The sequence below is a fragment of the Rhinolophus ferrumequinum genome, chromosome 22 (assembly GCF_004115265.2).
Source record: "Rhinolophus ferrumequinum isolate MPI-CBG mRhiFer1 chromosome 22, mRhiFer1_v1.p, whole genome shotgun sequence".
Lineage (NCBI taxonomy): Eukaryota > Metazoa > Chordata > Mammalia > Chiroptera > Rhinolophidae > Rhinolophus > Rhinolophus ferrumequinum.
In genome coordinates this window covers 4848067-4862473 of record NC_046305.1, presented here as the reverse complement: position 1 = coordinate 4862473, position 14407 = coordinate 4848067, and the positions used below count along the sequence as shown (strand labels likewise).

The window sequence follows — 14407 nt, the reverse complement described above, 5'->3', positions numbered from 1 at the left end:
TTACAATCTCAGACAATTATTTTTTAAATTGATACTTTAGTTGGTACTTTTATTTTACTCTTTTAAATCTCATTTCCCCAATCTACTCCTTTTCCTCATCTTAGCTTAGTACTGATTCTCACTTCTGTCTTTTACTTTTTCATCAGAAGCTGCAGGTGGTTTCTGAACCAAGAAACCTCCATGGGATTGACGTGGAATCACAGGGGTATTGAGGAAGGCATCCTAAGTATGTCTGTTTTTTGTGGTCTCTCCTGACATTTCCACCCCAAGCTTAGTGAAATTGACTACTTCTTACTTTGAGCCTCATGTACTCTACCCTGACGTGTCATAGTACCAATCACACTTCTTTGCTCTAATCTGTTTTCATGTCCATTTCTCTCCTCTAGACTTAAAACCTGGTTGAAGGGAGGGGGTACATAATATTTATTTTCTTGTGTTTGGCACATTAACAACTGAACATTAAATGATTGCCAAATGAATGATAGAGTGAAACATGGCATCAAAAAACATAGTCATACTTATGTGCAAAAACATATATCATAGATGTGTTCTACTATGTGTTTATATGAATTAATGTGTGAAGTTAAGTGGCCAAAATAAATGTTAATTTCCAGAAGTTGAATTGCTTTTATGGCAAATTCCTTTTTACACGTCCACATAATGTCACAAATTCAGACTCCTTGATTATTACCTGTGCTGAGGCTGTAGGCCATAGTGTGCATGATTGAATCTGGAGGTCATTGTCTTCTCGAGGTAGTTATTGACCATTTCTGTTGTTACTATTTTCTGGAGGAAATTATTGAACCGAGTGAAGAGTGAAATATCACTGGGATACCCATGATCCCACACACGGTGTAAAATCCATGCTCCTCGTCTAGTACTGAGAAATACCTGAGGGAGACAGAGCAAACCAGCAAAAGAGAGAGAACTCTCTACATAAGAGTATTATTATTCATTTTTACCCATTACCCCGTTTAGGGAATATAGGTTACTTCTAACTCTCTAATTAAACAATTAGAGGTAAAACACAAGTGTCCACCATTTAGTATTTCACCAGAGCCGCTTACTGATTTCCAGGAAAAGGCTGCTCTGTGATACCAGATTTCTGAATGAAAAAAAGAAAATTTCATCACTTATCTTATGTTTCTGAATTACTTTTTTTGTTTGTTGTTTTTAATTAAAGTTTATTGGGGTGACAATTGTTAGTAAAGTTACATAGATTTCAGGTGACAATTCTGTATTACATCATCTATAAATCCCATTGTGCGTTCACCACCCAGAGTCAGTTTTCCTTCCATCACCATACATTTGATCCCCCTTTACCCTCATCTCCCACCCCCCCACCCCCCTTACCCTCTGGTAACCACTAAACTATTGTCTGTGTCTATGAGTTTTTGTTTCTCATTTGTTTGTCTTGTTCTTTTGTTGTTTTTGGTTTATATACCACATATCAGTGAAATCATATGGTTCTCTGCTCTTTCTGTCTGACTTATTTCACTTAGCATTATAATCTGAAGATTCATCCATATTGTCATAAATGGTACTATGTCATCTTTTCTAACCACCGAATAGTATTCCATTGTGTATATATACCACAACTTCTTTATCCATTCATCTATGGAAGGACATTTTGGTTGTTTCCATGTCTTGGCCACCGTAAATAAAGCTGCAATGAACATTGGAGCACAGGTGTCTTTATGGATAAATATTTTCAGATTTTTTGGGTAGATGGGTCATACGGTAATTCTATTCGTAATTTTTTGAGGAACCTCCACACTGCCTTCCATAAGGGCTGCACCAGTCTGCATTCCCACCACCAGTGTACGAGGGTTCCTTTCTCTTCACAGCCTCTCCAACACTTGTTACTATTTGTCTTGATTATAGCCGTTCTGACTGGGGTGAGGTGATATCGCCTTGTGGTTTTTATTTGCATTTCTCTGATGATTAGTGATGTTCAGCATTTTTTCATATGTCTATTTGCCATTTGTATGTCCTCTTTGGAGAAATGTCTCTTCAGGTCCTCTGCCCATTTTTCAATTGGGTTGTTTGATTTTTGTTGTTGAGTTGCGTGAGTTCCTTGTATATTTTGGATATTAGCCCCTTATCGGAGGCAATGTTTGCAAAAATCTTCTCCCATTCAGTTGGTTGCCTCTTTATTTTGTCGATGGTTTCTTTTGCTGTGCAGATGCTTTTAAGTTTGATATAGTCCCATTCATTTATTTTAGCTTTTACTTCCCTTGCCTTTGGAGTCAAATTCATAAAATGCTCTTTGAACCCAAGGTCCATAAGTTTAGTACCTATGTTCTCTTCTATGCAGTTTATTGTGTCAGGTCTTATGCTTAAGTCTTTGATCCATTTTGAATTAATTTTGGTACATGGTGACAGATAGCAGTTCAGTTTCATTCTTTTGCATGTGGCTTTCCAATTCTGCCAACACCATTTATTGAAGAGCCTGCCTTTTCTCCATTGTATGTTTTTTGCTTCTTTGTCAAAAATTATCTGTCCATATTTACATGGGTTTATTCCTGGGTTCTCAATTCTGTTCCATTGGTCTGCGTGTCTGTTTTTCTGCCAATACCATGCTGTTTTGATTATTGTTGCCCTGTAGTACAAGCTAAAGTCAGGGAGTGCGATACCTCCAGTATTGTTCTTTTTTCTTAAGATTGCTTTTGCTATCCGGGGTCTTTTGTGGTTCCAAACAAATCCGATGATTTTGTTGTTCTATTTCTTTAAAAAATGCCATTGGGATTTTGATGGGGATTGCATTGAATCTGTATATTGCTTTGGGTAAAATGGCCATTTTAATTATGTTGATTCTTCCAATCCATGAGCACGGAATGTCTTTCCATTTCTTTGTGTCTTCTTCAATTTCTTTTAAAAATGTCTTATAGTTTTCAGCATATAGGTCCTTCACATCCTTGGTTAAGTTTATTCCTAGGTATTTTATTCTTTTTGCTGCAATTGCAAAAGGAATTGTTTTTTATTTCTTTTTCTGAGATTTCATTGTTAGTATATAGGAATGCAATGGACTTTTGTACGTTGATTTTGTAGCCGGCAACTTTACTGTATTCGTTGATTGTTTCTAATAGCTTTTTGGTGGAGTCTTTAGGGTTTTCTATATATAGCATCATGTCATCCGCAAAGAGTGACAATTTAACTTCTTCATTTCCAATTTGTATGCCTTTTATTTCTTTCTCTTGCCTGATTGCTCTGGCGAGGACTTCCAACACTATGTTGAAAAGCAGAGGTGATAGGGGACAGACCTGTCGTGTTCCTGAACATAGAGCAAAGGGTTTCAGTTTTTCATCGTTAATTATGAGATTAGCTGAGGGTTTGTCATATTATGGCCTTTATTATGTTAAGGTATTTTCCTTCTATACCTATTTTATTAAGTGTTTCAATGATAAATGGATGTTGTATCTTGTCAAATGCTTTTTATGCATCAATTGATATAATCATATGATTTTTGTCCTTTATGTTGTTTATGTGATGTATCACATTGATGGATTTGCGTATGTTGAACCATCCTTGTGCCCCTGGGATGAATCCCACTTGGTCATGATGAATAATCTGTTTAATACATTGTTGCATTTGATTTGCTAGAATTTTGTTTAGGATTTTTGCATCTGAATTACTATTTCAAAAAAAATTCCTGGATATGTGTTTCATATATAAATAAGAGTATAAATTTAGAAGTAAATGAATTATCATCAGAGCTGCTATATATTTCTACTATATTGTTTACATCAAAATAAAAATGTATATTAAAAACTTTAATGAATCAGATTATTCAGGACTAGTATCTTGCTTAACAGAATGTAACCAGAATCACTTTCAAACCTTTCTGTAATATATTTGCAAAGTTTCAGTATTCTGATGAAAAGATAATGAATTATTTGTTTGATTTTTATGCTTTGGTAATCTTGAGGTGATCGTGTTGAATCTCAATTCTTGTTGATCAAATCTGGAAGTAGAAGATGTTTAGACGGGTGCTGGAGACAGGCATTTACCTCTTAAAATGCTTATTAAAATTTTAAAAAACTAAACCCATAGTAAGTGGCTTAGAAATAATTTCTCCTAAAAACTTAAGATAAAGGAAAGTAAATGAAAATAAAAATGTACACATAATCAGGATATCTGAACAACCTGGTAGTTTGGGCTTGTCCATAATTTAAGACTTTATTAACTGTAGTTAAAAATCTTGAATTTAAAAGCTATTTCATTTTTATCTAACCTCTGAGTATTGTTAATTTTTCAATGGAAGGAAAAATACTGAATAATCAATCATAAAGGAAGTTCTTTGATAACTTGCTTTTGTATGAAATGAAATATGATAAAACAGCATTATAGATAATTTCAATTCTCCAAGTTAAAGAGGATCATATACGAAAGTCAGACAATTAAGTTCTCGAACTCATCCTAGAAAAAGTGCTACATACCTCAGTGCTGAATATCACTATGGTCACCTTCAAAGTACTCCCCTTGGGAAGCTATGCACCAATGCCAGTGCCTAGTCCACCCTTCAAAGCAATTTTGGAACTCTTTTTCTGGAATGGACATCAGAGCTGTGGTCGTATTACCCTTGATGTCCTGAATGACATCAAAATATCTTCCTTTCAATATTTATTTTTGGGTAAAGAAAGAAGTCATTGGGGGCCAGATCAGGTGAGTAGGGAGGGTTCCAATACAGGTATTTGTTTACTGGCTAAAAACCCTCACAGACAGTGCCATGTGAGCTGGTGCATTGTGATGCAAGAGCCATGAATTGTTGGCAAAAAGTTCAGGTTGTCTAACTTTTTTATGCAGCCTTTTCGGCACTTCCAAATAGTGAACTTGGTTAACTGCTTGTCCACGAACTTAATTGTCAGACCTTTGTATTTATCATCTCCGTTGATTCTCCTCTTTACCCTATTTTGTAATTCTCACCACCAAAATCTCATCCCAGATGGACTCCCAAGTTCTTGTCTTTACCACCATTTGAAGTCTATTTCAGGAACCAGGAGATGCTATGGTCTCAAGAAAAGTCAGATTAATGATCTCACATTTCATTTTAGCTAAAGTTTTGCTTCATTAGCTCGGTTAGTTATAATTTGTTTACATGTGTTTTCCATTGTGAATATGAGGCATTTAATTTGCATTTATCAGTCTGCTCCCCATGAATTGAAACATCCTGAGACCAGGGCCCGTGGATTTCACTTTCTTTCCTGGTCCCTGCCAGAGCAAACCTGCATTCTAGATGATTACCATATATGCAGAGGCTTTCACTAGTGAAAGTTGTGGCTTTCTGGCAAACAGACCTGCTTTGCTACATGACTCAGCTCCACTGCAATGTCCACTGCGGAGTTCCCAATGCCAACCACGATGATCGTCTTTCCTACAAAGTTCTCAGGACTTTTATACTCCCGACTGTGGAAGTAGCAGCCTTCAAACTTCTCAATGCCTGGGGTGGAAAGAGAGAATGTCTCATTATAGGGGGTCCCTTTCCAATTGCTGACTCAACACACAGAAGAATGTGTTCTGTATAATCTGCAAAAGCAAGACTATGAGTCTGAGTCAGTGAATTGAGTATCACCCTTTGCCCTAAAAATTCAATTTTATATTCTCCAGAAATCAAGGAAAGAGGGAGCAACCTCGGAATTCACTACTGTGAATTCTAAATTTAGATTAGTGACCTGATAAAGTGGTAAATGGTAGATCTAACTTGGACCAATCAAAAAGGGAGGTTTCCCAACAATTTCAGGATGAGCTAATGTCATTCCATTGTTCCATGCCATCTTCAGCAAAGTGGAGAATCAGGAAACTGGTAGTTGTTGGTTTGCTTACTGTTCTCTCAGGAGGTATGGGGCCTTTCTTCATCAGTTTGACCTCCCTCTGCTCTCCACGTCCCTGAGGGCCTCATGCTCGCCCTGGCTCTGCTGAGGGCTTTTTCACAGCCCTCACTCACTTTGTGTCTGCCATTCTCAGACTCTGTCTCACTCTGGACAGGCTTCTGCATCTCCCCCAACCCCAACCCACAACCCATCCAAACATACATCTCCCACATTTCTCTATACAGGGAGAGGCTGTGTGAGGAAGTGAGTCAGAATGAAGCTGATAAATATATGACAGCAAGTAAATCATTTTCATATGGGTTATACAATAGTTATATCATGTTTTCCAGAATATGTTGCATTTTAACATTTAGAAGATCAAGTATTTTCATTTTACAGATGGTCGTGTTAGTGTGTAGACACAGAAAAGTTAGGTATTTGTCATAGTTAACTCAGCTAGTCAGCTGGACTACCAAAATCCATGTTTAAGTTTCTTGACTCTCTTATTTTGGGGTTGTCTCGATCCCATAGAGTTTCCTATGGTGGCTTTTTAGGCATCAGAGAAAGGCACCAAGATATCAAATATTTCCCAACTGACGCCTGATAGCAAAAGATGAAAAGGGAGGGCAAATGGAAGAATAGAGGGAGAAGGTGTAGTTAGTAGGGGAGGGAGTGTCTTTCTAAAAAAATGGGCACCGTTTTACCACAAAATGGGCACCATTTTACCACAAAGAATTCAAAAGTAGTAGTAAGCTTGGATTTTTGGGTTTTTTTAATAAATCAGTGAAAATTCATGATAAATGAATGTTACTTTCAGATGTTATCCCGTAGTCTTTTGTATATTGCAGAGAAGCAGATTCCTAAGTCTGTAGATTTTACCAGCCTTTTGCTTGTTTTGCTTCTCATCTGTCCCTTAGTTTCATAATTTCACTTTCTCTGGAAGGGAGTAAGATCAAATAAATTGGCATGAAATGGAACTCATTTAAATGTGGGCTTTTTTTATGACTTATCAGAAGGTATATAAAAGTATAGTACATTAAAAATAGGAGTTGTCTTTGCCGATTTTTGTATTTGAGTGGACAGTATTGTCCCGTTGACATGAGTGTTCAGCAGTTAGTTGTCTGGTGTTGAATGTTACCAGAACATTTCATTAACTCTAGTGGTGTAGTTGATGTGCAATTATTTTGCTCTGTATGTTATTTGGCAAGTACTTTTCTAACAATCAGATTCTTAGGACATACCCGGGAAGGATTGAAGTGGTAAGTAGGGGTCTGTATGATGTCCACTGCAGACCAAGATCCCATCAAATACCAGAGTCTCCTGCTTGTCATCTGACTCCACAACAACATCCCACTGTCCACTGAAAGAAAAATCTGGACGTTTCCTCACACTTTGTACGTTGGTCTGAGAACAAGGACACAAGCACAAATCATACACAGTCATTGTGATCGGATTAATTCCTCCTCCCCTGAAACCCATAAACACCATAACTCAACTGAGGCATTCATCTCATTCTGTTTCCTCTCCTGGGTACGCCCATGACTTTGTGTAGGTGCCTGCTATGATCTGAATGTCCCAAAATTTATATATTGAAATCCTAACCCCTCCGATGGTAACAGGCTTAGTAGGTGGGGTTATTGGGAGGTGATTAGGTCATGAGGATGGAGCCCCCATGAATGGGATTAGTGCTCTTATAAAAGAGATCCCACAGAGCTCCCCAGTCCCTTCCACCATGTGAGGACAGAGAGAGAAGACACTAGCTATGAACTAGGAACAGGGCCCCCACCCAGGGTACCATGCTGGTACCCTGATCTCAGACTTCCACCCTTATGTTGTTTAGAAGCCACCCCATCTCTGCTATTTTATTATAACTTCCCGAAAGGACTGAGACAGTGACTTTTCAATATGTTTTGGGTAGTTCATTAAAAACCTAAATTTCCATAGAAATAGAAATAGTTGAGGCTTAACTGTGAAGAAAACAAAGAAGAGACTAAAGCCACAGGAATAATATCCTCCTACCAAGAAGATGTTGTAAGAAAGAGAATAGTATTCCTGTGGTTTTCTCGCTGTGGCACAGGCCTGTCTAGTTTCCTTGGGTGTGACTTTGGAGTTCCAGGGACAAATTCATTTTCTACCATGACTGTTGGGTTGGATTTTTATGTGTGTTGATGGTGTTGGTTTTAGACTGATTGGGGGAACTACGTGGGTCTGCAAAAGTCTTCCAGGTATTGTATTCATGGCCCTGGTTTTATATAATCAGGCTCAGTTACTAGTGCCATTGTTGTAAATCCTTAAATACTTTGCATTTAAGGCTAAAGAGAGGACCCTTAACATGGCACATTAAGGTATTATCATAATCAGCAAAACTCTCCAACCTCACCTTCAGGTGTGATCTTCAAAAGATTATTTCATTATCTGTGATAGTTTTCTAAGGTGCAAGCTCACTAATGATCTTCTCTGTCCCACCAGGGGATGGCAAGTACAACTGTTGTGTATACAAAATTGAGTGTGTCTACACACACACACTCACACATGCTCGCACAATGCAGTATTTCACTTATATTTTACCTGGAAACGAATGTACTTCAGGAGGTCAAAGTGTCTGACGTACATCCTGAAGTAGTCCATGAGTTTGGAGTTGTGCATATAGTTGGGGAAATGGTCGGGGAAGGGGAAGTCACTGAAGGACATCATCTCTTTGGAGGTGTTTAGGGTCACAGACTTATAGATACTGGGCATTTTCTCTGAAATATTTTTCTATAAGAGAAAAACCTCTCTTAATAAAATAAACCTTGTGATAACCAGAAAATCAAAACTAAAATATTTTCAGGTAGAATAATCACATGTCTAATAAAGCAGTACTTTGCCTGTTGTTTTCTCAATGAAGATTTTCTCAAGAGAAAAGTTACATTGAGTGAACAATAGTGCATATAGTGAGTTCTCAATAGAGATAACAAAAGTCAGAAACAATGGAAGGGTATATTTAAAACAAAGGCTGGAAAAAAAAACATGTTTACCTAGACTTTTGTACCCAGTGAAAATATCCTTCAAAAATGAAAGTAAAGGGACCAGCCCGTGGCTCAGGCGGTTGGAGCTCCATGCTCCTAACTCCGAAGGCTGCGGGTTTGATTCCCACATGGGCTAGTGGGCTCTCAACCACAAAGTTGCCAGTTCGATTCCTCGAGTCCTGCAAGGGATGGTGGGCAGCGCCCCCTGCAACTAAGATTGAACATGGCACCTTGAGCTGAGCTGCCTCCAGGATGTCTCAGTTGGTTGGAGCTCGTCCTCTCAACCACAAGGTTGCCGGTTCGACTCTTGCAAGGGATGGTGGGCTGCGTCCCCTGCAACTGGCAACGGCAACTGGACCTGGAGCTGAGCTGCGCTCTCCACAACTAAGATTAAAAGGACAAAAACTTGAAGCTGAATGGCACCCTCCACAACTAAGATTGAAAGGACAACAACTTGACTTGGAAAAAAGTCCTGGAAGTACACATTGTTCCCCAGTAAAGTCCTGTTCCCCTTCCCCAATTAAAAAAAAAAAAAATCTTAAAAAAAAAAAGGAAAGTAAAATGGACACTTATTCAGACAAACAAAAGCTGAGAGAATTTCTTGCTAGCAATCCAGCACTTGCAGAAGTGTGAAAGGAAATTCTTCAGGCCGAATGGGAATGAACCAAGGTAGGAGCACACAGACACAGGAAGGAATGACAAACACTAGAAATAATAAATATATGGATAAACATGAAATCTATTGACTGTTAAACCACAATAACAACGATGTCTTGTGGGGTTTATAGCATTTTTAAGAAGTACAATATTATTGTAACACAAAGGATGGGAGGTAGTAAATGGAGTTAAACTGTTGTAAGGTCTTTGCTTTATTCAAAAAGTGGTAAAAGTACAAACATAAGGATGAATAATAAGTCAAGATATTACATACAGAGGGCACCAAAAAAATGTATACACTTTTTAAGGAAGGAAATAACTATTAAAATTGTAATAATATATATCAATAACTAAAGATGAATACAAGTCACATTTGACTTCTGCAATTACAAGAGGTGCTCAAAGTGGTTACCATCAGCATCCAGATACTTCTGATTATGGCAAACTACTGCTTGAGCAACGTTGATCAAAGTGTCCACTTGTATACATTTTTTTGGTACCCCATTATAATCATGAATAACAATGCAATAATTGATATCTACTAATTAATGTATGAGAAAAATAGAAAAGTAAAAAAATACTTGAGGAACACCAAAAGAAAGAAGGAAATGAGGACTGAAGAAACAACAAATATAAAACAAATTTTTTAAAATGCCAGATATTAAACTAAAACCCAAGTATATTCATAAATTCATTACATATGAATGCTCCAATTAAAACAAAAACCAAAATACATGACAAAAATGTTTTTTATGTTATTTACAAGAGACATAGTTAGACCGAATGATTGGATATATCATGCAAATACAAATCAAAAGGCAGCTGGATTGACTATATTAATATGACAAATTAGACATTATGGCAGGATTAGCAATAAGGGAGAGAGCATAATGATATAAATGTCAATTTTACAGAAGATATAAAAACTTAGATATGAATTCACCAAGTAACAGTTTCCAAATATATAAAGTAAAAATTAACAAAATTAATGGGAGAAATAGACAAACCCATGCCCACAGCTGGAAAGTTCAAATTCCCCCACTAAGTAACTGATTGTTGAACAATAGGACAAAAATTGGTAAAGACATCAGAAATGTCTTTACACTTAAATAACTTAAAGTTAAATTTAAGTAAATTAATTGACATATATACACAAATAAACCCAGCAAGTTTAGACTACATGTTCTTTTGAAGGATATATGACCAACTTACCATACTAGGCTGGGCCATTTAAAAAGCCTAAACGAATTTCAAAGGATTAAAATCAGTGCATATTCTCCAAACACAGTGGAATTTAATTAGAAATCAATAAGAGAAAGGTAACCAGAAACATCCCCTCCCCCAATAGTTTAGAAATTAAGCAACACATTTAAACCCTTATATCAAAGAATATATCACAAGAATAATAAAAAATAGTTTGAACTGAACAGTTAAAAAACAATACATCAAACCTGTGGAAGAAACAAAATAGTGATTACAGGAAAAATTATAGCTTTAAATGGATATATTAAATAAGAAAATGTTACAAATCAATATTATAAGCCCTAAATCAAGGACCCAGATAAACCACAAAATGTGAAAAAGAAAATAATGAAGATATAAGTATAAACCAATGAAATACAGCTTGGATATACAGTAGAAGAAAAATACATGGCTATAAATTAGTTCTCTTAGACTACTAATTAAATTGATAAACCGTAGCAAGATTGACCAAGAAGAAAATGAGAAAACATAAATTATCAATACCAGGGATAAAAATGGAACATGATTATACAAATTACATATAAAAATGATTATAAGAGAGTATGATAAACAATATCCCCTGAACTGAACACCTTCCTTGAGAAACAATCCTTATCAATCTGACATGAAGAGAAAAAGAAAGTTCAAAAGCCTTATATCTCTCAAAGTAGTTGAACTGGTCATTAAAAACCTTCCTAAGAAGAAAACTCAAAGCTCAGATAGCTTCCCTGCTGAATTCTTCCAAATATTTAAAGAGAAGTATACCAATTGCCCATGAATTCTTTAAGAAAATAGAAGAGGAAAGAACACTTCTTAGTTTATTTAGTAGCTTTGAGGGTAGAATGACCTAGATACCAAACCTGACACTCAGTATAAGCAAGAATAATTATGATACAATGTCTTTCATCAACACACAAAAATATTAGGAAAAATTTTGTATGTTAATAAATATTAGCAAAAATTATAAATCTAATCTAGGAATATATGAAAGTAAAATTACCATGTAGGGGTTTTTCTAGGAATGAAGTTTGTACTATTATTTGAGTATTAATCATGCAATGCATTACGCTGACAGAATAAACAAAGAATAAAAAAATTTGTTTATAAACAGAATAAACAAATACCTTGATGATCTCAGGTAGAGCAGAAAAACCATTTGATAAAAGTATATCTATCCATGATTTAAAAGAAAAAACCTTCCCACAATTTATGTATAGGTTGAAATTTTATTAATCTACGAAAACCTTAGCTAACATCATGCTTACTGGCAAAATATTGAACAATTTGTCTCTGAAGTTGAGAAAAAGAACGAGGTATTCTACCAGCACTTTTATGCAAATTGTCCTAGAGGCCCTAGTTAGCATACGAGGCAACAAAATCCACCCCCCCACCAAACTTATCAATATTACAAGGGAAGAAGCAAAGCTGTTATTGTGCATAGAAATTTTGAGTATGTATATTGTATGTATAGAAAAATCCAAAGAATCGACATATAAAGCAGTAGTGAATTCATAAAATTTGCTGGACGCAAGGTTAACAAAAAAATCAATTGTTGAATATACTAGTAACAAGTTGAAAAGTGAACTTTTATATCAGCTACCATTTACAACAGCATACAAATATGAAATAACTGGTAAAAAGCTGACAAAAGACATGCATGACTTCTACACTGAAAAGTCACTAACAAATGAAGAGACAAACCATTTCATGAATGAGCTCACTCAGTATTATTACATTGTTAATCCTTCCTAAAGTTAGCTACAGATTCAATAAAATCCTAAATAATATTCTAGTAGATATTTTTTGTGGAAATTGAGAAGCTAGTTATAAAATTTATATAACAATGGTGAGATCCTTGTAAAATTAAGACAGTCCTTAAACAGAACAAAAATACCCAACTTTACTATAAAGATACAGAATTAAAATAGCGGGACATGGATAGAAAAATATGCCAGTGGAAGGGTTAAATACATTCCCATGAACAGTCATCTAATTTACAAAAAAAAAAAAAAGACACCATTTTAATTCAGTGAAAGAAAGAATGGTGTTTTCAATAAATATCCACTAGATATGTGATGAGGAAACAATTTTGACCCCTATATCTCATCATATACAATGTCATTAAAATTAGATTATAGACCCAAACACTAAAGGTAAAGCAATAATGGTTCTGGAAGAAAACATAGGAGAATATCTTCAAGACCTTGGGATCAGTAGAGTTCCTTATACATATCACAAATGGACAAACCATGAAAGAAAAACTTCCTCCTAATTTGGGCACAGTACTCCAATCAGTTGAAAATCTTCAACCCCGCTCCCTTTCTAATATTTCTCATGGTCGCATGGAACCTCAGATACAAGGATAGAATCCCACAAATTTCATGGCTATCCCTGCAATTGACATATATTTACATATTTCTCCAGTCAGTCGGTCACGTGAGCAAGATTAGGATCATGAATGTATTCCTAAAATGTGGTGCGCCCTCTATTCCATTTGAGGAAACCATCATCCAAATCGTGAGATATGTTAAAAAGTTACGTGCTTCAAATCAAGTAAAATCCCAATTTACCTGAAACTTCCAGAGACCTCCAATGTCGTCATTTCTTTCAAAGCATGTGGGTTCCAAGTCTTCCTCTAAGCAGCACTTAATGGCCCCCAGCCCACTGATCCCAGCTCCAACCACAGCGACCCGCTTCCTGGCCATAGTGCCTCAAATCGGATAGAAATCAAAAGCTCTGTCACTACCATCCATTCCAGTTACACGGAAGCTACCCTGTTGCAAGGCCCCCGAGTTTGCTGCCCTACATTTTCATGATTCTCATCAGCAGTGATTATACCAATATGTTGATTATCTCTCAAGGCCTATGGTAGGTATAAGGGACACAGAAATGCATTGATGTCATAAAAGACTTCTCCACAGAGTCAGAGAAAGAGACACAGACATGAGCTTCTCTGGCATGGTTCAGCCCATGCTGAGTACGTGGCCACACAGTACCCTGTATAGGTGTTTGTTATCACACTTAGCAATCGTTTTGTTATTTGTCATTCTGTCTGCCTTATTTTACTGAGTACTAAGCACCTGACAGGATTTGAGACTCAGCAGACACCAAACAAATGCCTTGAGAATCAAACTCGAGTGACTAAGTTAACTTCTAAAGCTCCCGACTCTCTTGTACTTGCTAACATAGTTGACAGTATGAATACTATAACATACAAATGTAATCACGTAAAATATATTATTGATTACTACCACAAACAATATATACGTGCTAAGACAAAGATAAGACACCAACCTTTGCAAAGAAGAAAAATCAATTTTAATTTCAGCTCGTCGTGAAAGTAGAGGTATTGCTCCCTCTGCCTTCTTTAAGACAGTCCACAGCAGTGAGAGACTTTTATAGTGCATCGTCTTATATCTTATATAATCCTCTCCCATGACTCCTCCCATTTGGGTTAAAAAAAATTGCCATGAGCCTCTTAGGGAAGGAACCAAATAATGTTGTTGATATCACTTGTCACAAATAGTAATATTAATTCACTTGTCACAAGTGCAAACATTTTTATCACTTCAGATTATTTCATGTTAAGAAAATCCTAATGTATTCATGTTAAGAAAAGCTTTAGTGAAAATAATGTTCAGTTAATGCTTCTAATTTTTATGAGAACAGAAAACAGGCTGTAACCTACAA

The 14407-nt window shown here is 36.3% G+C and overlaps 1 protein-coding gene across 1 annotated transcript; it reads right to left on the bottom strand.

Annotated features, from left to right (window-relative positions):
• Positions 1-564: 564 nt before the first annotated feature.
• LOC117015160 (dimethylaniline monooxygenase [N-oxide-forming] 5-like) lies at positions 565-13422 on the bottom strand. Its single transcript, XM_033093607.1, has 5 exons — positions 13288-13422; positions 8379-8567; positions 7052-7214; positions 5298-5440; positions 565-891 (listed from the first exon to the last, which is right to left on the bottom strand). The coding sequence occupies exons 1-5, from the start codon at positions 13420-13422 to the stop codon at positions 688-690; spliced, it is 834 nt and encodes a 277-aa protein (XP_032949498.1). The 3' UTR covers positions 565-687.
• Between the last annotated feature and the right edge of the window lie 985 nt (positions 13423-14407).

Coding starts and splice junctions, on each gene's coding strand:
- LOC117015160 (XM_033093607.1), bottom strand. CDS start 13,422: ATGGCCAGGAAGCGGGTCGCTGTGGTTGGAGCTGGGATCAGTGGGCTG. Junction 8,568..13,287: donor GAGGTCTCTGGAAGTTTCAG/GTAAATTGGGAT, acceptor TTTCTCTTATAG/AAAAATATTTCAGAGAAAAT. Junction 892..5,297: donor TGAGTCATGTAGCAAAGCAG/GTCTGTTTGCCA, acceptor TGTCTCCCTCAG/GTATTTCTCAGTACTAGACG.